General features: G+C 43.7%; 1 protein-coding gene across 1 annotated transcript; it reads right to left on the reverse strand.

Annotated features, from left to right (window-relative positions):
* Positions 1-171: 171 nt before the first annotated feature.
* MEOX1 (mesenchyme homeobox 1) lies at positions 172-17,723 on the reverse strand. Its single transcript, XM_084615618.1, has 3 exons — positions 17,172-17,723; positions 5,909-6,081; positions 172-4,096 (listed from the first exon to the last, which is right to left on the reverse strand). Exons 1-3 carry the CDS (start codon positions 17,620-17,622, stop codon positions 3,974-3,976), a joined length of 747 nt encoding a protein of 248 aa, XP_084471744.1. The 5' UTR covers positions 17,623-17,723; the 3' UTR covers positions 172-3,973.
* Positions 17,724-27,787: the final 10,064 nt, after the last annotated feature.

Here is a 27,787-nt window from a genome sequence, read left to right on the forward strand (position 1 = left end):
TTATATACATTTTAACTTTGTGCATTGCCATCAGTCATACAAAGGTTGGAGATGTTAAAAGAAAAGGATCTGAATAGATGATTTTGCTCAGTACACACAATAATTCTCAGCTCTGGAAAAGGATCCCAGACTCTTGGTAACTTTAACTTTTGTATTTATTTTTTTGGACATCTTTTGCAAAGTGTAACATGGTTATAATTTTTTTAACTGACAATTCAGATATGAAACTGGGCTTCCAACCATTTCTGCAAAGCTTATACATTGGGAATAAAGAACAGAGACTGGAGTTTGCTAGAACATTTAGGGTCTGTCATTATCAGTGCATCAGAGTAACATCAAAATACAAACAGTATGATACTGGCTTGCAGGTATGTGCAAATAGCATGACACAATCTGATAGCAAATAGATGTTATCTTCAAATGTTTAAACATGAATTTCAGTCCTTTAAAAACTCAACATTTCATATATAATTCTAAGAAAGTTAGAGAGAGATTCTGTTACAATATGGAAACATTACATTAGAATACATTAAACAAAAGGAATAGACACCATATTTTTTTCTAAAACTATTTATAATTTGATATACTCCAAACTTTGGTGAAAAGGGGCCAATTTCACGTGGCATTGTTGGGACAGCTGGGGATGTTCAGGGCATTTAAATATCTTGAGACAAAATCGGAGCAATGCATTGGCAACTGTAACAGGATTAGTTACACTATAAAAGAGAGGGAACGGGGGTGTCAACATTCAGGGCATTTTATAGGTAAAGTGCCCTGTTGGCAACTTGGCAAAGAACTGTCTTAAATTAGGAGGTGCCCAAATCACTGAGAAACACCTCCAGACAGTTCTAGATGGAATGATAGCACTGTGATATCATTTCAGTGTGTTTCTGGCTTGGAATCATATTGGTACTTTTGCAGCATGTTTGCACAAAACACTTGCATCAGATATTTTATAACTCAAGTGAATTAGGTCCTAACTGTGTCTCTTCAGGACTCTCTCTCTTTGTACCAGGAGGCCTTGCAAAGTGGGTAGTGCTGCAGCAATCCTCCAGAGACTGCACCTTCTTCAAAGCTCCTGGGAAGCCCAGAGCACGCTAGATGGACTATGTCATGGTACATGACCATTGTGTATGAAGGTGGCAGTCTCGTGCTTCCCTCCGAATCTGGTGTTTGCTGATTAAAATGAGGTTAAACAAACACCACTGATATCAAATTGCCGCATGGTTTATGGATTGTTTTGGCTGGATCCTGTCCTCAGACACATCTCATAAAATCAGCTGGCTACTAGTGCTCCAGTGCAGATCTGAGATCAGTAGAGGTCACTAAGGGTCCATTTCTTGCTCATCTCCTATTTTAAGCACCTAAATGAGTGGCCAGATTTTTAATGGAGTTTGGCAGCCAATGTGTACCCACCATGCTGAGCTCTCTTCAAAATGGAGCTACTTCTTGTAATGCCTAAATGGAAGCTGGGCTGTTACTCACTTCCTGTCACTTTGGGGCTGGCTCAGACTCTGTGATATCATGGGGTGGATAACAGAGCTGGCTAAATACTGCAAAATAATCTTCATGCACCTTCATTTGAGTTCCAGACAGCTGGTCAGTTTGCCTGTGTTTGTGCTCCTTTTAATTCAATATCCATGAACATTTTGTATGAACATGTTTTTACTCACATGGATGTTTGGGGAATGGCTGTTCGTCCTACTAGCACCTGATTTCACATGCTGAAGAGGATGTGCACAAACAAGATAATTGATTATGACGTGTTTCCTTTTCTTCACTTGTGGTTTGCTAGGCTCCTTTGTTTTAAAAATTTTTGTCATCTAATCAGGAAGCAGAAACAATACCATGCAGCATAGGCAACCAATCACACAGCATAAACAATGAAAGCAAATAGTTTGCAAACAATCCATAGGCTAAAATTTGTTTGCATAAAGTGTTCAAACAATTGCAAACAGTGAATACATTCACAAAAATTAGTCTGTCTGTGGAAAGTTTGGAAACAGAAAAAAAGGACTAAGTTCGTTAGATGATTAATTACTAATTTGATGATCTTGAATATTGATTAGGAGTGCATGCAGGGTTGGATTAACGCAGGGGCTTTAGGGGCTGAAGCCCAGGGCACTGGGCTAAAGGGGGCCCCAGCCACAGCAGGGCTCAGGCAGGCTGCCTGCATGCTGTGGCCCCACGCTGCTCCTGGAAGCGGCCGGCTACTGGCACGTCTCTGCGGCCCCTGACAAGGGGGAGGGGGGAAGAGAGGTGGCAGCGGCTCCGCACGCTGCTCCTGCCCCCACCACCGTCCTCATAGTGGGGGTGGTGCTTGCAGGCATGGGCAGCGCACAGAGACACGCTGTCCCCCTCCCCCCAGGAGCGTGCAGAGACGTACCAGCAGCTGGCTGCTTCTGGGAATGGAGGGGGCCTGAGCCCTGCTGCGCCACCGGCTGGGAGCCACCTGTGGTAAGCGGCTCCCAGCCAGAGGCTGCACCTCACCCCTGCCCCAGGTCACCCCGGCCCAGGTCACCACCTCACCCCAGCCCCCTCCTGCACCCAAACTCCCTCCCAGAAATAAACTAATATAACAGCTGTTCTAAGGTAAGAAGTAGGCTATTTTGAATTAATTTAACTATATTCTGCATGTTTTAAGACTGAAATATTACCACAGAATGGCTTTATGTTGATTAAAAGGCAAGTTTAGTATAGACTTAATAGCCTCTACGCCATAATTGTGATCATTTTGTTTTAAATTAGGGAAAAGACTTGTATACAGGGGCCCCACAAAATCTAATAGCCCTGGGCCCACAGGAGAGTTAATCCAGCCCTGAGTGCATCTATAGTAAATATTTATCCATAGAACATTATGGACATGTATATTCAGACATAATTCACATAAACATACCTGCATGCCTATTGGAAGAAAGTTTTGATCCCAAGAGAAAAAGAAACAAGAACTTAAGACTGATAAATTCAACTAATCATTTCAAAGGACACTGTTTTCTGCTCACCCAGATAGCCCTGAGTTGTAACAAAGGAAACAGCAGGTAATACCCAGAGGCATTCCAGAAACAAGTGTGACAAACACATCAGAAAGGAGCAGAGTTCTTTCAGAAGATATAACCAGCTATATTTCAGTGTCCAGGGCAGAACAGTGATGATTCATGACCTCATTCTGTTTGGTTTGAAAATATTCCCTGTGAGATTTAATGTTCTGATTTCAGCAGCTACACTAAGATTAATTAAACAAACCTCCAGTATCTCATTCACACAGGTGTATCAGCAAGGTGCCTGCCATCTCAGCTCTAATTGGAGCCCTTGTCCTTGTGAGAATGATCCCTTCCAAAACCAATGGCCAGAGGCCTATATAGAATTTGGGGACACACTTTTGTTTGACATTCCCACTGCCCCCCAGACTTGCTTATAACCATTTATATTTTCAGTTTGGATGACACAAGAAACATCAGTAGATACCAGAATGTTCGTTACTTGTGGAGTGATGTACGAAGAAAGCACTTCTGTGGAATACTCAAGTTTAACAAATAGCAGTGACCAAAGAGAGATGCTGGATAAGGTTATATGTTGGGGAGCTACATTACTGCCCCACTGAACCCTAAACTGGTGCCTCTAAACAGCGTCTTTTGAGGACTTGAAGACCAGTATTGGTTCTCAGAAATCCAGCTCTAGTCAGCTTTATTTGTTTCATAGTCAGTGGGCTTAGTTATTATTTTGAAGAAATACTGGCACTGCCAAGATGGCAGTGGTGAGAGTTCATTCAGACCCTTCTCTGGACTTTCTTGTGTGCCCTTTACAGTCCCCAAGGCATGTTAAGGCTCACCACTTCCAGAGTCACAGGAGGATGAGATGATTTGAGCAGGGAGGGGCACCTGTTAATGATGCAGCTGCTGCTAAACTGTGTGGCGTCAGTTCTTTGACTGACAACCCTTCCTGCATTTGTCAGTGCGTTACTACTGGTGAGGAGCTATTCAGAGCTCGGAGAGGCAGCAGAGTCCATATCTTCTGTGTCATGCTCGTGAGGGGACACTGGCTGCCCACCCTTCACACGTTTCCACTTCATCCTTCGGTTTTGAAACCACACTTTAACCTGGATGAGAAAAGGAAGGAATTATTCATCAGCTCCCCATTGTCTGTCTCTGCATGCACCTTTGCAGTGTTGTCCTAGCCATGTCGGTCCCAGGATACTAGAGAGACAAGGTGGGTAAGGTCATAGCTTTTATTGTCAGTGAGAGACAAGCTCTCGCGTTTACACAGAGCCCTTCTGAAGAAGAAGACCTGAAGAAGAGCTCTGTGTAAGCTCAAAAGCTTGTCTCTCTCACTGAGAGAAGTTGGGCCAATAAAAGGTGTCTCTCTTGTCTCTCTATTACTCCTGGAGAAATTCTGTGCCAAAAAATTAAAAATTCTGCACACAATATTTTAAAATTCTGCAAAATTCTACATATTTTTGGTCGAAATAACACAATATAATCAAGCTGGTTTCAGTTATTTTGATAATTTATTTAAACTACAACACAATGGATGGAGAATGGGAGTGGGGAGAATTGGAGGAAATCACTAAACCCCCTCTATCTATTAGTAATGTAGCTAGTATTGACTCTTTATTTCTAGTTATGAGGCAAAAAATATATGCAGCCATATGCTCAGTGTTACATCATAGGCAATTGAAGAGCGAGCAATTGAGGGCTGGGAACTCAAACTCATGATTTATACTGGCTACTGACCAGCTCCAGAAAGGTCAGTAGCAAACAGTTCATGGAGCACATTTTGATAGGAAATTTTTTCAGTCCAAAAATGTAGACCAGTTCTAATCAACAAAGCACCATAAGCATTTATAAGGCCATACTGCTTCAGAAACACTCCAAAGCCCCGCCCCTCCACGCTGAGCATGCCACAATAGCGAGCGAGAGGGACAGAGTGTCTCTCTCTGTCTCATACACATGTGACTGCCCAGCTCCTCCCCACCCCGGTGATTTACATCTCTACCAGCTGCTCTGGGTGCCCAAACCGACCTGCCTGCATTGCCAGGGAGGGGGAGCATGACTGCTCTTGTGGCTTCCCTTTGCTTCCCCATCAGAAGTCATTTTTCTGCAAAGAAGCACAGAAATCTGTGGGGGCCATGAATTCTGTGCACGCGCAGTGACAGAGAATTCCCCCCAGAAGTACTCTATGCATACACCTGTCCATCTGCCTATCATATTTCTAATAGGCCTATCTGAGTCAGCTAAGTGTATACTATTTTCCTTTCTTCACTTGATTAATTCCTTTATTGCCCAACTATTAAGACTCGATAGAAGAACCCTTCCTAAGAGCAGACTAGGAAACTGGGAGCACAGTGACCCTCATAAAGCCCACACTCTCCTCACTCTTATACTCCCTAGTTAGTTCACAACATTCCCTTACCCTGAAAGAAGACAGCTCATCAGATGAGAATCTAACATCCTCTGCACCCTTGTTTCATTTACTGCTGGGCGCCTTGGGATGCTGCAGTGTTTGTGGACCTTGAAGGCTCAGCTCAGTCCTGGTTATCAGATCTTGGGAGCTGCCGCCCAGCATTTCTTATTAAGTACCAGCCATTTGGTTTGTGCCAGTGAATGGGATAGGTCTTCTGAAGACACCACTTAGACACCAGTGATTCAGAAATGTTTTTTGCAGCTTAAAATTATATTTAAACATGTATATTTTTAACCAAATACCAGAAATCAGCTTCTCAATTATCTCCATGTTAAAATGCATTTGTCAGATTTGCTGTGAAGTTTTTCAGGTTGTGTACAAATATTTAAGCACATTTGCAAAAGTAGAAATGGGTGCAATGTGAATAAATTGTACATACACCCTTCTGTCCAGGCAGGAATAGCCCTGTCAGGGGGTACAGCTGAGGAAGCAGATATTCCAGAGGTACCTGTCTCTCGGTGAGGTCCAGATTCACAGCTATCTCATATCTCCTGAGCCTCGTCAAGTAATTATGATGAGCAAATTCAGCTTCTAATTCCCGCAGCTGCTCCTTGGTGAAAGCTGTCCTCTCCTTCCGTGCTTTGCTGCTGGCTTCTGGCTTCCTACTGGAATCCTGGTTTTCTAAGAGGCAAGCATACTTTATGTATAAGTTGCAGTCGTAATGGTTAATACAGCTATATGCATCAAAGAGAACTGATAGAATCCTGGTTTAGGTCCCAAGTGAAAGTTTGTTTAATGACCTTATTCCATCCCACCTCACAGCATCAGTCACACAGTTGGGACACGACTGTCAGTTCAGGCACAGAACTGATGGGATGCTGGGGGCATTGGCAGAGCTGTGTGGAGGAAGCTTGCACATCACTTGGCTGCATTGTGTTTGTTTCTAGTTAGCACAATCAGGCCTTCCCTTTTACTTACCTTTTTTTATATACACACATCATCACCTACCTAGACTGCTGTTGCCTCAGATTTTAGTTAGGAATTGGTCTCAATGCCAGTGCACTTAATGAGGTGTGTGGTGACCTCTACTGGTGTATGTCATTTTGCACACACTAGGGCTAGGATCCAGCTTTGAGGGATGAGGAAGCAAAGGTGCTGAGTAACCACCCGTACTGACAAGGCAATGACCTTGGAGTAGCTGGTGGCTCTGAGCAAGGTTTATAAGACCCAACCAAGTTGGGTCTGGTGCCTGCAGATTCCTCTGGAAATGTGTTTGGTTTGTGAACGTAAGCACAGAACAATGCTCATTAGAGTGAATAAAGCAATGGGCAGAATGGGGTGAGAGCATTGGTGGCATCATGTCCTTCCCTGTTACTCAGAGTTACTCAGCTCTTATTGAGTTGCCCTGAACTGTTTTTCGCTGACCGTACACTTAGTTGTCATATACCCCTAGGAAAGTAACATTTCCAAAGCTGGTCTTGCAAGTCCTAGCTGGAGAGCTGCTGTCCAAACCACATTTTAAAATGCTCTGACAATGACCATAGCCACATGCAAAGTAAGATCAGTTTATTTTAAATGAACGATTATTGTATATTTCTAAGCAACAGAGGGACACAGCTCCTCTGCTTCAGTGCGCAAAGGCAAAGTCCATGCTTTTGTGTCAGGAACTATTTCTACAAGTTCTAGCACCGAGATGTGAGCTGGCTGGTTTCAGTGGAAGTGAAAGAGGTTTTGTAGCCAGTGGAATGTTTTGCCTCATCTCAAGGGCTTGTTTAAAAAAAATCTGTAATTGTTTAATGATGCCATTTTCCACTGTGTTTCCATTGCTGTCTGAAATGACACACGTTAGGGAGCATCTGGTTACTTCATTGGGAAGACAGAAACTCTGGCGGTGTTGGAAGGATGAAGAGGAGGGGGAGGAAGTAAGACCACCGGTGGAAGGCAATATACAGCTTGCCAAGCTGCCCTGAACATTTGGGCCTTGCTGAACTTTGGGGTTTGCAGTAAATTTTCCCAGCAGCGCTCAACTTTGTTCTTTAACCAACTTCTAGCTCTGTCTTTTGTCAATATCTTCACCATTTAGGAAAGTCATCATGAAGACGTGATGATGTCAGGGCTGGCAAAAACCTTGCAGTGCAAAACTGCAGCTTTGGAACCTCACTGAAATGTAACATGAACTGGGGTGCATCAGCTCCAGCTAGGCTTAATAAATATATACAAATGAATACACTTATTTCATTAGGTCTCTGCTCAGAATTAGCCACCCCATCAACTCCTTATCTAAAGCCCTTCAGGTTCCAGTTTTCTATATAGCCAGAAGGGGGACAAGGAGAATCCAGAATTCTGCAGCAGCCAGCATTTTGGAAAAAGAAGGGAGCTATTCTGGGGATTAATTAATGTTCACCTATTTTCAGAGCAGTATAAAGTGTTCTCTCCCCCCCCCACCCAAGAATAGAAATACTATTATTGAGTTATTCCAGGAGATGCACAAAAGAAGATTGGAGAAGCAATATATATATATAACAGAAGCAATGGATGTATAATGCAACAGCATTTACCAAATGCTCAATTTGTTTGTCAAAGGAATCCAACTGGAATAATCCATTAGGTTTAAATTTAGGATTTATAATGTGTTCGCTCTTAGTGCTGCCCATCAGAAATGGAGAAATTACATGCAACTCTCATTAACAATAATTTCTGCTAGGAACTGCCAGCATTACCTGGTGAAATTGTCCTTGGCTACATTTCTAAAAAATGTTTTTCATTTGTAACAATCTGTTCATTGTAGCTTGATCTTTAACCCCACTCCCAACCAAATAACAAAGTAAGAGGAAAAATCACCCCAAAATATTCCACCCAGCATCAAACCCAATTGCACAAGTTTAATAGGAAGCAGGTTTAAAATAAACAAAAGGAAGTATTTCTTCACACAGTGCACACTCAACCTGTGGACTCCTTGCCAGAGGATGTTGTGAAGGCCAAAACTATAACAGGGTTCAAAAAAGAACTAGATACATTCATGGAGGATAGGTCCATCAATGACTATTAGCTAGGATGGGCAGGGATGGTGTCCCTAGCCTCTGTTTGCCAGAAGCTTGGAATGAGTAACAGGGAATGGATCACTTGGTATCATTTGTTCTGTTCATCCCCTGTGGTGCACCTGGCACTGGAGACAGGATACTGGGCTAGATGGACCTTTGGTCTGACCCAGTATGGCCATTCTTATGTTCACAGAAATCCTCTGCTTTGCCATCTCCCTGAGTAAACAGACCAGTCTCACATCATTCCCCAAAGGTCAACAAGTTTGGGGGTTGACAGAGCAGCAGGAGGAAGCAAATTTCATAGCTGAGGACCCCATGTGGAGAGGCCTTTGCCACCAGCTCCTGAGAGCTTCCAGCTCAGGGGATTCCCAGCTGCTGTCTGCTTTCTAGGGGCAGCATGAGGAGAACTGCAATCTCTGACATAGCCAGAACCCAAATCATGCAAGGCTGTAGTGACTGAAGCCAATAACACAAATTGCATCTGGAAGCAAATTAGTAGCCAGTGTAGTCTAAGCAAGGAAGCAGCAACGTTCTGCACTAGCTGAAGCTTCCCAGTTTGCTTCATGTGAGTGAATAATTTCTAAAGAAGGCAATTTCAACTGGTCTTTTTTGTTACGAAACTATTTCAGTCATTTTTAATGATTTTAACTCTGTTCCTCAGGCTGATTATCTTGGGGAATGGAATAGGCTGTGTAACTTGGAGCCTGTGGCATGGGCCATATGCCACACAGAGCTCCTAAAGGGACTGGTTGTTTAATTATGATTGTGGGTTTTGTGCCTTTCCAAAAGTAGAAACTGACTCTACTTTTCTTTGGAGTTTTGGCCATAGGATGTGGAAAATACAGAATGCACATGAAATATTACAAGTCCTTGCTTTAGAAAGGTTTTTCCCTCCAGCACAATCCACAAAAAGATCCCAACCCAGAAAGTCCTCTGGTATCACTGGGGAAGATATGGTGGCATTTATCACACAGACTGTGAACATTTTCAGACCTCCATCCTCTCCTGGATCTCACATCTCTTCCACCCTCACATCTGCAGCTTAATTAAACAAGTTTTCCCCAAGGGAGCTGTCATGCAGCAAAGACACATGGGAGCCAAAAAGTACTTGTGTCTTTGTGCCATAAAATTTCCGAGACAAGATCTGCATCAACCTTTGCACAGAGCGGGAGAGGGGCAAAGATGACCAGTTATTTATAAAAGGATGATGGGCCAGAGTGTAAATCTGGAGTCAATCCAGTAAAGTCAGGGGATTTACTCTGGATTTACACCAGTGTGATTGAGATCAGAATCTGCCCCCCAATGAGAGGAAAGGCGAGAGAACACGTCTGTGCGAGCAGTGACGCAGCAACAATGCTCACCTGGCTTCACCCTCTGCCCACTCAGCCACACTGAGCAGTTAGACACAGAACAATTTCTCTACAAATATTTCCAGACAGCTTCTCTCTCACCCATAACTCATAGCCTGCCTCTCTCTCTGCTGTTATCCAGCATTGATTTCTGCTGCACATTTTGGGGTACAGCTGGTGTGAACAACCATCTGTACAAAAAAGCTGCATGCAGCATTTTGTAACAGCTGAGGCATCAGGGCTGTAACAGCTGCGACTTTACGGAAGAGTCGCCTTGAATTTGGGACTCGAACTCTGAATTGAGAAGCCGAAAGGAAACATGCCCAGGCCATAGTAATTGTCATGTTGGATCAGAGCCTAGTGTGAGGTCCTGGCTATGACTGTTCCAGAACAAGGCGCAAGCAACTTCCCAGTAGGCAGATGTAGGACAAACTGCTCCCCCATGAAGGGGCCTCACCTTAACCCCCTGATAGTCTGAGATTGGCTTAAGCACTGAAGCATGAAGGTCAGTTGGGAGTGCATGTACAATGACACATTTGGTTGCTAGATGTGCATGGGTTTCATAGCCAGTCGCTAGGCACCTGAAGTTTTAATTATTGACATTTTTAAAATTTCTGTAGTTTTTTTCCTCCCAATTAATAAAGGGGTTACAAAACCATTGGAGTATCTGCATAATGTCTTTGAAGTAATGTTTTCTCATGCTAAAGGCTTTCAGGGCATATTTATTCTAGCTAGTTAAAATAGCAAGATGCTGAAAGATTTGCTGTTATGGAACAAGTCACAGGATTCCAAAATCTCAGCTAACAGGATGTGTGTGTGTGTGTGTGGCTTTCACCATATGCATTCATGTTGTCCAGGTGAAATGATTTCATAGATCACTGGCTCATTTGACATCTGTTCCTACAGTAACTAGAAGTTCTTATCAGCATGCACCTCAGGGAGGTATTTTACCTGTCAAACTATTTCAGATGTAGCTCTACTCAAGGATAACATGATCAACACTTAAAGTCCACATAATCTAGGGAACCAGTATTCCTTTGGTCCCTCTGAGGTCATCCAGAGCAGGAAGAGAGTTTCTGTAGCTTTTTCATTACAATTAAGTTAATCATAATTTCCAAACCACTGAGTCTTCCTGGATTCTGACAACACTTAGTTGTTTAGCTTGATTTAGCATTATCTCTGCTAGCACAGTTTAGAACAGTCTAATTGCTAAAGTAAAAGAACATCCCAAGCCAGCACAGGGCTGGGGCAATTAAGCATGCTACCTGATGGCTTTTGATATGTTTTCTTCCTGCCTTAACTGTACTTGTGTCAACAGGTGGGTGCCTGCAGAAAAATCCAGTTAAACTCAGCATTTTACACTTTCTTATGAAAAGACAAGTGTACGGAAAAGACTAGACAGTAGCAACAGTAATCTTTTCGTGTGTTACACAGCCCAGGTCTAAAGAAAGAGGTGCAGGAAAGGTGAAGGGATAGTCATTTTTTTCTTCCCTAATGCAGGTTCAGGTCAGTGATACTCTGATAAGTGCAGGCACGATGTACTGAAATTTGGAACTGAGACTTACAAACATATTACAAAAAATAAGAAAGATCTCATACAGAGACTTCTGCAGCTTCAGCATTTGTTTGCTGCAAGCAAAGCAAGGCGGATCCTTGCGACAGTTTTTATATTATTTATTTGCTGTTTGTATAGCACCTTCAGCATGCTGGATAATTTAAAAACAGCTGAAACAAATAAGGTACCTGCCCCAAAGACCCTAAAATAGAAACTTATACAGGCAGTTCACAAAGGAAGGGGAATAAGGAGGCAGGGAATGTGTAGTGTGAATGAATTCAGCAGCATTGCATTAGTTCTTCTGTCTTTTTTTCCTGATATGTTGAATTTAATCTTAATTATTTTAATATTTCAGCATGTCTGAGGGCTTGTGGAGGAGAAGACGTCTATGGCTTATGGGCCAGTTTGAAGAGGTGTTTCACAGTAATAGCTCATAATTGATTTATGTAGCTGAAACTTGCTAAGTGCTTTGAGATCCTTGGTAAAAGGCATTCTAGCTATCCAACGTGTGTATTATTATTTATTAATAAGCTGCAAAAATGGGCTGCATTAAGTGAAAAGCTCATTGTATTGTCCCAGAGTGCTGTGTCTTCATCTCAACACACACAGGATTCTGATTGTTCTGTCTTGTCACACACGTCTGGTACCTCTCATGTGTCGTTCACAAATCAGTCAAAATTCAGCCTAATTATTGCAGCACATTTCACCCACAATGTTTGAATCTTCATGTCTCTGTTTGGTCAAGTCTTAATCACAGATATGGAAGTGAAACACCTGCCACTAATTCACCAACCTTTCCACTGCCCTTGCCCTCTGGCTTTTTATTTGCACCTCAGGTTGTCACTAATTCTGACTTCAGCAGCTGCTAACAAGCACATTAGAATCTACATGCTTTTTAGGGCACCGTGACTGCAAATGCAGGTCAACCATAGAAAAACCTCCATGTTTCTCTGCAATCAGTGGTATGACTAGTAAATGCTCTCATGGGAGATCTTGTTAGAAATTTGATGGAGGTCTGTAAATAGGGTTAATATTTTACTTAGGCAACAGGACAAGGCAGTGTATGTTATTTCAAATGTAAAAATAAATATCAGAGAAATAGGCCAAGCACTTATTTCATCTTCTTGTAGGTATCCTGCAGTATACGTGTTCTTATTTACTATTTGTATTGCATATAGAAGCCCCAACAAAGATCTGGGCCCCACTGTGCTCAGTACTTTTTGTATGTGCGCATAGTGAGAGTCCAGGCCTGCCCCAGAGAGTTTACATGCTAAATAGAAAAGGGAAAACAGGTACAGAGCAGAGAAGTGGCTTACCCAAGTCACACAGTAGTGGTTCAGCTATAGAAGCCAATAGGAATAGAACCCAAGCCTCATGAGTCCCTATCTAGAGTGCTATCCATTATACCATGTGCCTTCTCAGTTCATTATACAAAGTTTAATTAGCAGTTTGTTCAAGGGACAGTTGGGCAAGTCACATATTTTTAGGTAGATTTCCTTACCTGTGTTATTATATTATTAAGATAAGAAGGATTTTTAAAATTGAATGTACTTCTCACTGTTATTGCTGATCCTTTACTTGGCACACTTCACTGAGTTTGGAAACTCAGGGTGGTCAGTTTGCTTTATTTATAGACTATTTCTGACTACTTTCACTTTCTGGTTCTAATGCACCAGCACACTAGTCTAATGTCTAGGTTGCAAACACAGCCAGGGGAGTGCTTAAATCCAAATTTAAGATTATTTTAATTGGGTATTAAAATTATAGGGCTATTTTCATTGATCCTTGGATTTATAAAACCTTATGTTTTGCATCTAAAGTGATCTGACACTGTCCTTTGAAAATTTCGTAACATATTTTAGGCTTTTCCTAGGATAAAAGGCACTGTATGAATGTAAAATGTTGTAAATGAATCCTTACACACTGTAGTCAGATCTCATTTCTGCTACATCCCCATTTAAATTCTGCATGTTTTCATTTATATAAAGATAATGGACCAAATTCTGCTATCAGTTACATCAGTGCAACTCCCCCAAATTCAATAGTGCTTACCAGTGGATAAACATTTTGTAATTGCTGATAGATAAACAGAATAACCAAATTTTATGTACTGTTTCCTATGTTCTAGTGTGACGTGTTCTTACTACACGGTTTTCTAGTTTGTTGAGTGGTAGAAAACTGAAATATCCAAATTGTCCATCTGAGTGAGTTGGGTTTCTGCCAGGATTCTGTACTTTATTTGTAAATGTGTGTGGATACACATGGAGAGGCTGGACATGTCTTCTGCGCTGTGGTCATCTGGAAAATGCTTCACACAGAAAGTCTAAAATGAGATTACAGAAGGTCTGTTCAAAGCTTGCGCACGGTCCCATATATGTCCCACACAGTCAGTGCCTGCAGGGGTTTATTAGTCACTCTGACACTCAGACCATTTGTCGTTTTATTTAAGAGCTTAGTTAAGTGCTTGTGGCATTGTTTGTTTACTTGGTAACAGTCACTTTATCATATGGAAAACATAGAATACCATAAGTTACAAGTCATTATAAAACGCCTTGGCTTTTGTAATATTGGTCATTGCAAGGCATCATGTTAGAGCTGCTTTTATATGTGATGGGTATGGTTGCACAATATTGAAAACCTGAAGAAATCTATAAAGACAATAATTGAAAATATTAGGACTGATGTACAGGAGAACTACTGCAATGATAGGTGTGAAAACCAATTCTAGTCCATCTTCTGCCTTTACTTTCTTGGGCATACCTAAGTTGTCAGTCAGGGCAGACCAGAGCCTCTTACTAATAAAAGTCAGTAGAAAAGATGTGTGTGTGTGTGTGTGTGTGTGTAAGGTATGTACATGCACATATTAATATTGCTGTGACTGCTACTGCCCATACTAGGCAGTTACATAAATATGTTTAATATTACAGCACTGTTTTTCATGGATTAAGCAGAATGGTCAATCTTTCTTTTACACTGAGAGAACACTATAAGTCTCCCTGTTTATCACAGAGTTAAACTTGTTTTGGACTTTTTGGGGAGCACTATACTAGCAAAGAGCCCAATCCCGAAGTCCCTATTATGTATCCTCTGCTGAATATGGACCAAGAAAGAATTACAGGATCTGGCATCAAAACAAATAATTGAAATTCTGTGGCTGTGTTACAGTACAGCAAAGACAGTAGCTGGTAAGACACCATCACATAACTCTGTGTAATAGAGTATTATCTTGCAGCATGTCTCAAGGTGGTAGAAAATTGCTGTTTCACTTTATTAACAACTGCTAACTTCTGAAGAGAGCAGTCTTTGGACACTTGGATTTTGCTAAAGCAAACTGAAGCCAATTCTCAGGAAGAGGGAGAGGAAGCATGTCCCACTTATAACAAACTATAAACGTGTGTCCAGCTGCATTTCAAGGAACTGCCGTTAGATTTCAGGAAACCAGAATGTTTACCCCAATAGGAATTTCTCCCTGTTTGTTTTATTGTATTTATTCTGGGGAAGGGGAAGGGGAGGAAAGGAGCAGTAACAATTAATTTTAGCTGCTGCTTCATCAGCACAGTAGTGAATGAAATGAAAGCAGCAATGGAATCACCTTTGGGACACTGTCTGTGCAAGGTGTTAAACTAGAGAAGGAGGAATAATTAAAACAGTTGGCCAGAGGGTAGAGAATCATTTTATATTTCAGTGATGTCATGTGTAGCAGTGTTGGTTACAGCTCCTCTTACAGGGTTACAGGGTTGGCAGCAAGCGGGAGGAGAGAGTGGCAAGGTGCTCACAGCAATCAGGGGGTGGAGGGTATCAGGGACTATTTGTCATCTGTTTAACACATGAGGACATGATTTGGAATCCCATTAAACTATTAAGAATAAAGATATCCATTAATTGGAATGTAGTGAGATGTCCCAGCTATTTCTTAATCCCATAAATTCTTTAAAAAAAACAAAACCTTAATGACTTGCAATATTGTTGTTCTGTTCTAGAAAAATTGCTCTTTATATTATTTTTATGGCTGTTTGTTGCCTGAAAATCCTTTATGGGTTTGGATGGCCAAAATTTCTATCAAGTTGGGTTTCTAGAGACTATAAAATATCTAAGGGAGTAATTTAGAGTCTGTGACTCAGGTTTGGTTATTATCTGTTTCAGATACTCACTGACAGCCTGCCAATGTCTGGAGGGGACTGAAATGGGAAACTCTCCCGAGCAGAGATTAGGGCTAACAATGGCACTGACAGAGGAGAGAGAGAGAGAGAGGGAGAGAGAGAGGATGGTCTTGGAGTTAAGGTGTTGGGCAGAAAGTCAGGAGATCTGGATTGAATGCCTGGCTCTGCCCAGACAGCTCGTGTGACTTTGGGCAAATCATTTAATCTCTCTGGGCCTCAGTTCCTAGTCTGTAAATTGGGGATGATATTTCCCTATCTCCCAAGGGTGCTGGGAGAATAAATGCATCAATGTTTTTGGTGGGCACAAATACTTCAGTGAGGGGACTCATAATAAATACCTAACTCGATAGCTTCCTTAAGGGAAACTACCGGTCTCTCCATGTCTGTATTTCACACTGACAGCAAAAAGAAAAGGAGGACTTGGGGCACCTTAGAGACTAACCAATTTATTTGAGCATAAGCTTTCGTGAGCTACAGCTCACTTCATCGGATGCACTGACAGCAGCAGCCAGTCTACAGCAAAGTATCCGTGAGATCCTTGAAAACTAAGAGGTGGAAGTTTTTCATTTTTCAAGTTACAACAACACAATTAAACCCATCTTCACTGTTCTCCTTACAGCTGAAAACAACATGTCCTGGTTATGTCTAATGGGCAAGTCATTAATACCAACTCGACCACTGATTTTGGATTTGAATTGAAAGTATTAAATGCTCAGCCAAACTGACACAAAGGTGGAATGTGTATCAAAGGGGAGGGGAGGAGGCATCTTCGACTGCAGACAGCTGAAAACTACCTTCTCTCTTTGGCTGCATTTAACCTGCATTGCGATACAACATAGCTTCCTACAATGGGCAGCTCCAGATAGCAGAGGTCAGAGCCTAGATTCTGCAGTGGTAGGTGCATTAGCAATGAAAATGGAGAGTCAGGTCGATGCTATTCAGCTCTCAAATAATTTGTAAAATTAGTGACATAATTTTCCTGTTAGATTCTCAGCACCTCGCAGTATAGATGCTACCTGATGTCTAGTTAAAGGGCAGAATGAGTGTCCCCCTTGGAGCTAGCCTTCATGATACAGGACCCGCTGCTGCAGGAGACTGCGTTTAGCAATCCAGTGATCCACAGCTTTCTTGATGTCTGCTTCTTTACGGCTTGGGGTGTGAGATCTGACAGTGATTTATTCCCAGTGAATTTTGTGTTACTCTTGAGTGTCTCGATCCTTTTCTAATCCTTTAATCTTAGCGACAGTAACTAGCCCGGAGCCTGTTTTGCTTTTCCCCATTTCTAACATGCTCCCACAGGCTGCCTGTTCTTTGACCCCCATCATTTCACACTTGGGCAAATGGCAGCCACGCAAAGTATCTGCTCCTTATTCGAGGCCTGTGGTCCCAATATATGGGACACCACGGCTGCCTTGTGACCATGTTGGGAGGTAGCTAGTTCAGGCCCAAGATTTGGAAAAGCAAACATGAACACAAGGGAGCAGCAGACAGAAAGCACTCTAGCTCAGCAGTAGTGCTCTGTGTTGCCAGCTACACTTTTCCCTAGTCAAGAATTCTGAAGTGTAATTCTCACTGGTTTCCTTTCCTAATCTCTGCTATAGAACCTCACAGATGTTCTGACTCTGTGAACTTTGCTACCCCAGATCCCTGGTGACATGCCACCTACCTGAGGTTTCCTTTTTCCTTTTGGATGACTTTTTCTCAGTTTCATTTGTAGTGTTTCCTGGTACCCCATAATCTTCATTCATGCCCCCTGCAGCAGCCACTAGGTTTGGGCTGCTGCTTTCTAGCTCCCCAGAAGCCAAGGCCAGTCCTGGATTTAGCCGCCTTCTGGCCTCAGATGCTGCAAAGTGCCATTCAGAATGCTGGAAAGAAGGGTGCTGCTCTGCGAACATGCGTTCCTCTCGGGGGAAGCTGTGGGGGGCAGTGGCCAAACAAGAGGCTGAGAAATCGGAATATGCAGCAAAGTCTGGTTTTTGATGGAATGAGAATGGTGCTTGTGGGTAATGATGCGCTCCTGCTGCTGTGCTGAGCTCCGAATGGGCATTCCGCAGGCACCCCCAGAGTGGGGTAGTGGGACGGGGACTTCGCATACAGCTACTCACGGAGGGATCCATTCCTGGCTCTATGCTGTCCGTGCTCCGAGATTCGTAACTGGATTTGGCTCAGGCTTCAAGGATACAAAAGAGGGGAAAAAACAGCTCCAAACTTATATGGAAAAACAGAATTGGATCTCCCCCGCCGCCTCCCCTAAAAAATGGTTAGTTTGTTCTATTGCAAATTTGTTAGTTTGGAAGCTTGACTAAACTTCCGCATAGTCCCAGCTGGAAAACCCCAACCAGATCTATGCAGCAGTTGGGCCGAACGGTTTCCCAAGGCCTGCAGCTGCCTCCCTGTGAAACGCTGGACATGGGTGAAACACTTTTTAAATACAGTGCCGGGCAGCAAGTGACAAGTTTGTGAAGTGAAATGTGAGAGAGGGGAGGGAGGGGTTAACCTGCATACACTCAGCCCCTCCAACCAAAGCAAAGCAGGCAACTATTAATCATCCGAAACCTTATATGCACATCTAATGGGATTTGCAGATGGAGACTTTTAAAGAAACATTGTCTGTATTTTTTTATAAAGGGAGAGAGCAGCACACAAAAAGGCTTTAATGTTTCCCTGCAACACTATGAAGTTATTTTTATTGCACTGTTAACAAAATTCCCCAAGTCTTGGATTTGGAAAAAGCCCTAAACCAGATCCAGAATTCAACAGATGTCAAATTCCAGGGACTAAAACAGGGGAAATAAAAGCAAGAGAGAACTTCACTGATTGCATTTGATTTAAGGGCCAATCATAAGGTAAAAAAAATTAAACCTGATATTTTTATCCAAGGTTGTGTGAGTGACTTATGTTGACTTTTTACAAAGAGGGATTTGCTGATATGTGGTTTCTGCTGCCAATGGCAAAGAATCATCCCTTTTTGTGTCCCACTTTCCAGAGGATTGTCAAAATGATACTTTTCTCCAAAGAAGTCTCTGGTTTTCATGCCAATGGGAGACACATTTTTCATCTTTTGTTGAAAGTTTTATAGTTTTTGTTAACAGAAAACAGATTCTCAGACCTTAAAGCCATCACAGTTGAAAGGATATTAGCAGGGAATCTGCTCTCCATCTCTTTCCCAAAGAGAAGTGGTGGCAGAGAATAGTCAGAACATGCCCTTCTGGAGAGTTATGCTAACGGTACTGTAACTTGTCTCAGGGCTGTAAACTCTAGCACTTTCTACACTGTATAGTTACATATATAATATTTCCATAGTCTGCCAGCAGTCATCTCCCACACTGGTTTCATAAGGCCTTGCTATATTGTTAGTCTAAAATATATAAGTGACTTTCAGGAAGAAATAACATTTAGCAGGTGCTTGTTTTCAAATGGGACTTCAGAGAAAAGTGGTAGTATTCTGTTGCCTTTAACATGTCACTCAGGAAGGTGAAAGACATACAGCCTAGATAATGGCATATAACATGGCTTTTCCTTTACTGATAGACCACAGAATACTGAAGTCCTTAGTGATTCCTTTTGGAACCCAGTCCCTTGGTGAATGTGACCTGGAGAGTTCAGCACCAGAGTTACATGATCTCTGGCCAGCTTGTGCTACGGAACATGGATGTTCTACTACATAGCTGGGATGATGCATCGTGGAAGAATATTATCACTTACCCACTGGGCTCCTGGACTTTCTTCAGAAACATAATTTTGCTGCAGTTAACGCATTGAAATTCAACACTAAGGTGCTTACACTATATATGGCTTGTTGCAAGAAAAGATGTTAGACATTTTGGGTTTGTCTGCACTGCAATAAAACACCTGTGGCCAGTCTGTGTCAGCTGCCTTGGGCTCGTGGGGCTTCAGCTGCAGGGCTATACAATTGCAGGGTAGACATTTGAGCTTGAACTGGAGCCTGGGCTCTGGGAACCCCCAAGGGAGAAGAGTCCCAGAGCCCAGGCTCCAGCCTGAGCCTGAACATCTAGGCTGCAATTGTATAGCCCTGCAGCACGAGCCCCATGAGCCCGAGTCAGCTGACACGGGCCACCCATGGAGTTTTACTGCAGCAGGCTTACCCTTTGTCATCTTGCCTATCTAGACTGTAAGTTCTCCAGGGCAGTTCTCTCACTGTGTACCTGCACAATGGGGCCTTGCCTTTGTTTGGGGTCTCTATGAACTATTACAATATGAATAATTAATAATAACGTTTGAAGATTGTAAGTCACATCAAGCAGACAATGCAAACTGATTACAGGTCTGATTTTTCTGGCCATATCTCAACCAGGGCTCACATTAGTTAGTGATTTAATACTACAGATAGCAAAATAAACAAGCATTTTAAATCCCCTCTCCTCCAGCATCTTGGAACTAGCAAGATGATGTCAAACACAGTTTCTCAATCTCTTTGCTTTTATGTTGCATCCCATTCCCATGCTGTATTTTCTATATTTGGATGTAAGCTCCTCTGGACAGTGACCTTGTCATTACATATCTGTGAAGGTCCATGCTTACCTATATAAATAAATAATTTATTTTCTGAGGAAGTGGTTTTTACCAACGTATACCAACTTGATGCTGATTCTTATGACTGTAGGTTCAGAAATTAGAAGCAGTGATTGGAATGTCTGGATGTCATGTTCTGAGATTCTTTAACATTTTAGGTTGTTTTTTGTAGTGCATTTGCTTTTTTGAGATGGCATTTGTAGCTTGTCTCTAAGATCCTTGTGTAAATATCTTAAAGGGGCTTATTGGGATAGGTGAACCATGAAATTTTAATCAACAAACAAATTTGGAGCCACATTTTCAAAACACTCCCTACAAATTCTAAGATACAATTTTTGGTGGACAGCTATGGGCATGTGAACAAACCAAAATTTGTAGGTGTAGAAATATAAATGCACAGTTACCATTTGTACATGAAAACTGGGAGCCAATTAAAAACTCTTTCATTTATGGAAGTTTTCTTTTGAAAGGATGCTATAATTTCTTGGCTAGATAGTGCTTTGAACACATGGAAAGCAGATTATTCTCCCAGCAATTCAGAGCTGGAAGGCTGGTGCCATCTGGAATATTGCCGTGAATCAAAATGACAGTGTAGGTTCAGAAAACATCCAGAAAACAAGAAAACAGAGGCTGCTCCCTCTGAACTATTATTTCTAATAATGCTGAAACCCTGGTGAGATGATTTCTGCCTTCATTGCCTGGGAGCTCAGTCTCTTCCCCCACCCCTGACTTCAAAGAACCACAAGGGAAATCATAAACATGCATTCCACTAACCCACTGTTATAGGTGGGCTATGTTCTGTGGTGCACTGGTCTGGAGCCAGAGTCAGGTGATAAGGATGAAATTAAATGAGGAAGCTCTCTCTTCAGGTTCATTTGACTGGAGTTTGATTGCAGACATGAACGCACGTATTACTGGTAATTGCCAAATATGTTATAGCATCACTTCTTCCTAAGTGGTGCTGAGACCTTTTCTGGCCCTCTGAATTGCATATGGAGTGGGAATTATTTTAAGGAATCAGAGGAAAGGGAAAATGCGTGTTCACTCTGGTTTCTCCTAGTTCTTCAGTAGTGGGCCTATTCCAAATAACCCCAGGCTGGTCTAGTGAAAAATGCTGGGCTTTCCAATCAATAAGGAATAGCATCAAATCTCACTCTATTTTTCATGTGATCCTTGACCTTTAAGATACTAAATATCTGGTCACTGATTCATCCTTTAAGAAGAGCTATTCTTACTAAGGGCGTCTCTTGCTGTATTGTAGCTCAGTTCTAGCTGAACTTTACTACATGCTTTTTCCTCCCGTCAGTGAGTTCAAAGCAAAATCATGCTTAGTCTTGGAAAGCTGGTGCCAAGACTGAATTTATGAATCCTTTAACTGTTAAACATGATAGTCCATGGAGTTTGCAGAGTCCACAGGGACCGCTGTGCAGCATGAAGCACAAATGCGAAGACTATGTTTAGGTTCTCAGAGCTTTCCTGTGTGGCGATAAGAAAGACACTGCATGTAATAGGTATGCTAGTGTCCATTAAAGCTCTTTCTGTTGAGCTGAGAGGCCTAAGTTCTATAAGTATAACTCAAAATGTGTTTATGGTCCTTATCTAAGGTAGTTATTATTACTGCAGTATGAGTGCCCCACAATCTTTAATATATTTATTCTCACAACTGCTCTCCCCCCAGAAGGTATAGACATTGCATCCCTGTTTTTAAGGGAACTGAGGCACAAAGACTAGGCCAGGATCACAGAGGAAGTCTAGGGCAGAGCAGGGAATAGAACTTTAGGTCTCCCAAGTCCTAGCCTATTGCCCCAACAACTGGACCATCTTTCCTCTCAGAATAAATTGATAGATAAGTGATGCACCCATGGCAGCGCCACCCACATCAATAGGTGGTCACATGCAAAGTGCTATTGACAGTGGGACAGTCACGAAGGAAGCAGCAATGAAAACTGCAGTGTGGCCTCAAGTGGATACATCTCCAGTGCTATTGGTCACTGGAGCGATCGATTGATCGTGTCTTGGCCATGGTGCAGGTTCTGATCTGGAACATGGAGCTGATTTTTTATTTGGTTGTCTCCACTGAATGCATCCAATGAAGTGAGCTGTAGCTCACGAAAGCTTATGCTCAAATAAATTTGTTAGTCTCTAAGGTGCCACAAGTCCTCCTTTTCTTTTTGCGGATACAGACTAACACGGCTGTTACTCTGAAACCGTCCATTTTTCTAATATGCTCTTTTCTGGGGAGAGAGCAAATGCAAGGTGCCCTCTGGGGCTCCTGGATCTGTGGCAGTGAAAGCCTCAGCTGTTTGTTGAAGCCTTTTTCCTAAGGGCCCAGCTCAAAAAGAAAGGCAAACCCATCATCCTTTTGCCTTAGCTTTCCACCATCACCCAAAACACTTTGTATGAAACCTGATGTCAATGGGAATTTTGCCCTTGACTTCAGTCATGATCAGGATTTCACCCCATAATTCCTGGTTTCAGCAAAGGGGAGAGAAGAGAAAACTTGATGGTTAGTTGGATTGGTCTAGTTGACTGAGCCAGGGCTGGTAGTCAGGTGTCCAGGGCTCTAACCCAGATGCTGTCCTTGATTCCCTGTGTGACCTTGAGCTAGTCACTTATATTCCCTGTGATCAGTGTAACACTCACCCACCTGTGGGCAATGTTCCCTCTAATTTTTGACAGGCCGTGTGCGTAAAAAATTTCTTCTGTGCAAATTGTTGTGCTTCTGTGCAAATTTTTGTGCGTGCGGTGTTTCGCCGTGTGCGCAGGGTTTAGGATCTGTGTGCACTCGCACATGTGCAAAGTTTAGAGGGAACAGGGCCTATGGGATGCTCGTTGGGGTCTATAAGTGGAAGGGGATCTGTACTGTTACACGTGGGCAGATAGTCCTAGCTGTGGATCACTCTAACCCCAGGATTCTAGGGGCTCCGTTCCCCCAGGAGTAGGTTTAGATTGTCGTTCTGCCATCTCCATGATGCTGAGTTTTGGGGGCTACATGCAGGTGAAGACGCGGTTCCTGCAAGTCACGCAACACCGTCAGCTAAATCACTTGGATTCAGTTTTCTGGATGGAGCCCTCCCTATTCTTCCTCTAGCTTTAGCTGTGTGAGGAGGGGGCAGCCTGCATTTCCCAGTGGTGAGAACCACTGGCCCGACATCACCCCGGCACCCTCTGCAGCTGGTGTTGTCAGTCAGCTGCTCAGCAGGGGCTGTTTGCCCTCTACATCTTCCTGACACTTTGCTCCCTGAAACAAGAAAAAACAACAGTCCTCCCCTCCTGCGAGAGCCCATTTGTTAGAGGGGGCAGCCACCTTTAACCTCCTGAAAGTCAACATCTCCCTTGTCAAGCTCCAGGCTGGGCGGGATGGATATCAGGGCTTGTAACAGGAGCTGCTTTAACGAGCTGAGTGCAGCTTTCCAGAAGAAGGCTTGGGGTTGCTTTTTCAGACTTTTTCTGGGGATTGTGGGATGTCCCTGTGAAGGGTTTTCTTTGTGTCCAGTGAGTCCTAGAAATAAAGGCTGAAGAGGACAGATTGTCTGAGGAGCCTTATAACCATGGATACTCCTCACTTACACACCAAACTTTATCCAAGTAACCTTTGGGATGATGAGGAGGGGATGCCATGTCATTCTTCTCCTTTGCTGGGGGGTTGGGAAGTCCCAAAAGGCAGAGCCTGTACAGCGAGTCCTCTCTCTCATTCTGAATGCAGACCTGAGTCACACTGCACAAACCCAGTTCCCTCTTCTCAATTCATATTAACGTTCATGTCACCCGGTAGAGCAGGGGTGGGCAAACTTTTTGGCACAAGGGCCACATTGGGGAATAGAAATTATATGTGGGCCATGAATGCTTATAAAATTGGGGTTGGAAGGGGTGCAGGCTCTGGAGTGGGGCTGGGGATGAGGAGTTTGGGGTGTAGGAGGGTGCTCTGGGCTGGGATTGAGGGGTTTGGAGAGCGGGAAGGGGATCAGGGCTCGGGCAGGGGGTTGGGGCGTGGGGAGAGGCTCAGGGGGTGCAGGCTCCAAGCAGTGCTTACCTCAAGCAGCTCCCAGAAGCAGTGGCATGTCCCTTCTCCGGCTCCTATGCATAGGCACGGCCAGGCGGCTCTGCACTCTGCCCCATCCGCAGGCACCGCCCCTGCAGCTCCCATTGGAGTGCGTAGGAGCTGGAGCAGGGCCATGCAAACGCTTCCAGGAGCCGTATGGTGCGGCCCCCGATCCTGCACCCCGGCCAGAGCCGTAGTTTGCTCATCCCTGCACTAGAGTGCAAACCAACAGTTACTTTTACCCAGAGGTCAGACTCTGAATTCTCTGGGGAAGAAACCACCTCATCCTGTGTTTGTGCAGCACCCGGTACAGTGGGGATCTTCTCCTGGAAGGGGCTGCTGAGCAGTTCTGCAGTCTAAGCCGATTCAGAGAGTGCCCTGGGGACGGTGCCGGGCCCTCACTGCTCCCCAGCAGGAATAGTGCAGGGCCAGTACGCCTTGCGAGGAAGTTCAACTCACAGGCCTTGCTGAGCCCCAGTGCTGTTGCAAGGCAGCAGGTGAGGCGCTCTGAAGGGCTTGGGCGCAGGATAGCTATGCTGCTTGGCTTGGGTGGGCTAATGATAGGGGTAGCCCAGGGGGTGGCGGGTCTCTGTCACATTCAGGGCCACAGGTGCAGGGTAAGAGGAGGGACAAAGTGGTTCCTCTGCCTGATGCCACAAGTCAGTTTGCTTAATGTCCTCTGCCTAGGAGGGGACCTCCAGGGCCATGCTATGGGGATAGAGTGCCATGTTTCAATGGTGAGAACCCCACAGGTGTATTAACTCTGCATGAAATCAATGGGGACCTGCTCAGCAGGTCTAAGTTGGGTTTGATCCTACTCAGGTAGCCTCAGACAGGGCAATGCTACTGCTGGTCTCTCTGTGGCTCCATCTACTCTCTGAGCTGGGTGTGTGATTCCCAGCTGGAGGAGACACACTCATGCTAGCTCCTATCCAGCTAATGCTCTAAAAATAAAGTGTAGCTGGGGGAGTGCTAGTGATGGAATGGGCTCGCTACCCAGAAGCCATGCCGGGGTCTGTGAGGGCCACAGATTCAGTGTGGCTAGCACCTCCTGCTGCTCGTGCTGCCACGGCTCTGGCTCGAGGAGAGCTGGCACAGTGTGTCTCTGTGCGCTGGGTAGCACACCCCAGCTTGACGAGTTGCCAGCCCCTATGCAAAATTGTCAGAGAAGATTATATTTTTTCAAAGGAGCCCCACACTTTCTGACTCCGGAGTTCAGGCACTTCATGCTGGAACCGCAAAATTGTCAAACCCTTCAACATTCCCTGTAGGGATAATTCTTTCCTACTGTAGCAAAGCTTCCAAACTGGAGGCTTCCCATGGTTTGTGTTTGAAGCTGGAGATAAGTCGTTTAGCACAGGACATGCATGAAACCTCCTCTGCCCCACAGTAGATTAAGACATTTGAAAAAGTCTCTCAAAATGTTTAGCACAAGTCTACTGAGAGCGAAGAGATAGTGGTCTCAGACTATTAGCCTGTGGGGAGAAGGGAACCTGAAATTAATTCCCCTGTAAAAAGGGTAATGGGGAAAACACCTGTAAGGAACAGATCAGTGAAACTTCCCAGAAGCATCTGGAACTGAAACCCAAAGAGGGATGTTTGAGATTAAAGAATTTCTTTCTAATTTAAAACTTCCTGTGTCCTGCAATCAGGATGGAAAAGCACTAGCTAAAGATTTATCTCATCTAGAGTCTGAGAAAAATATACCAGCGTGGCATGAACAAAACTAGAGGTGCACGAAATTATTCTGTTAAATTTTCTGACCTATTAAGTTGTAAGTTGTAACTTAATAGGCTCCTTTAATTTAAAAAAAGGCACCAACTTGGTCTGCAGCTGGAGTAACTGGGCTAGGTGTCCTGATGGGGGATGTCCACCAAGGCTATGGAATTTGGGGACGGGCCCTTGCTACTGGCACCACTCCTCACCTTTAGCGCTTGTGGGGTGGAAGCTGAGGTGAAACAATAGCTGCTCTTTTCTGCATTGCTGTCCCGGAAGTGACTGCTCCACAAGAAGAATGTTGCAGAAATTAAAGATGGAAAAAATCTTAATAAATCGTTTAGTCCCCAGATTGCTCCATGTGGAATGTTTTCTAGGGCCTTGCCCAGTTCCATTTAAAGTGTCCCTAGCAAAGAGATGTCCTACCTGTCCATTGTGTGTGTGTGTGTGGGGGGGGGCAATTCTACACTGTCAGGATGTTTTCAAATATATACACTCAGTTTTCCATTTAACACCTTCATACCATCACTCCTAGTCACATCCCTTTGCATAATCCTAGTTAACTCCCCACCACCTAGGATGTTTAAAAAGTTTGTAGGCAATTACCATGCCCCCTGTTCTTTTAATCTCTCCTCTTAAATAAATCCCTCTAGCCTCTTAACCATGTTTGTGCTTCGCGGAACTCTCTTCAAGTTGCAGTGCAGGGACTGAAGATTGACTGGTGCCAAGTTGTCACTGCTGCCCAGTCCCTCTTATGGAGACAGGAAGCTACAGCCCAGCAGGGTGAGGCAGCTCAGCCAGCAAAGGGAGCAGCTGCAGGGAGCTGACAGTAATCTCTGCATATCTCCCATGCCTAGCACCTTCCTCATAGTAGTGAGTCATTTTTGGTGCTCCCGAAGTTCACTCTGTCCTAAGGGATAATACTGCTAACTACTACAGGGATATAAATGTGAGGTTTTTTGGGGTAAAACCCATTGAAGCAAGAAATTCAGAATGAAAGTTCAAACTGTGGTAATGACTCTCAGTTACTGACTGCACCATCTCTTGGTCTCGCATCAGAATCCCCCTTCCCCTTCCTTACGGCCTTGGAACCATGCTCAAGGACCCTTGCTTTGTTCTCCTGTCTTTCTGCATGGCACCATCATTTGCATTGCTTGACTGTGTAGGTCCCTCCCCATCTCTCATGAATGCTGAATTCTATTCCTCTCAGGTGGAGCGGCGAATTACACAAAACAAATGAAACTGGATTGATTGTCAAACTAAAACAGTCTGCAAATTCACTATCAGTGCAGCCATGCCACTGTGCCAGGTCCACACAGAAAACACCCTTCTGGTAGGAGAAATTGTCCTACCGCATAAATCCAGAATCACTGCTACAGCATTTCCCCTAGTGGAGAAACCCAAAAGAAGGTGACGCTGACAGAGCCAACAGAAGCAAGTAGCCATGAGGCGCTCTGCATTAGATTGTCATGTGGTAAAGAGAAATGTTGACAGAAACTTTCAAAGCTGACTAGGGATTTAGAGATTAAATTAATGGTGTTTCTAAATCCCCTAGTCACCCTGCAGTTTCCCAGCTCGCGGCTTCTGGACAAACTATACTGTTTTTTGGAAAAAAATGGCTACTGGGAAATGGGACAGAAACACTGTGAGATTTATGTAGTGAGGGAACCTTAAAAACACTTGAGGAATCTGCTCAGTTCTGAGTGTTGTGAGGATTGAGAGAGCTTCTGGTAGATAAATGTTTAACAGTATTGTTAATGAGCCCCAGCCAGGAACCTGTGGCCAGCACCATATCCAGCAACAGTCTGATACCATTTCCGATCCAAAACTGGATTCTTTGGCAGGAAGCTGTTGAACATTTGCTGGGAATTTCAGATGAACACCTGTATCCACTAGAGGAGTGACCTGCTCACCCACCTCAATGGCACAGGCTGCCCTACAGATTAGCCAAGCTTTCTGCATCCAGCCATTCCAAGGACGGAGCGTGGGAG

This window comes from Lepidochelys olivacea (genome assembly GCF_965140295.1).
Source record: "Lepidochelys olivacea isolate rLepOli2 genome assembly, chromosome: 27".
NCBI classification, from domain to species: Eukaryota; Metazoa; Chordata; order Testudines; family Cheloniidae; genus Lepidochelys; species Lepidochelys olivacea.

What these genes read in the sequence shown, in the direction of transcription:
- MEOX1 (XM_084615618.1), bottom strand. Translation starts at nt 17,622, where the DNA reads ATGGATCCCTCCGTGAGTAGCTGTATGCGAAGTCCCCGTCCCACTACC. An exon ending in AAGGAAAAAGGAAACCTCAG is followed by an intron (nt 6,082 to 17,171) that starts GTAGGTGGCATG and finishes CTTGCCTCTTAG; the next exon opens with AAAACCAGGATTCCAGTAGG. An exon ending in TGGACCTCACCGAGAGACAG is followed by an intron (nt 4,097 to 5,908) that starts GTACCTCTGGAA and finishes TTTCTCATCCAG; the next exon opens with GTTAAAGTGTGGTTTCAAAA.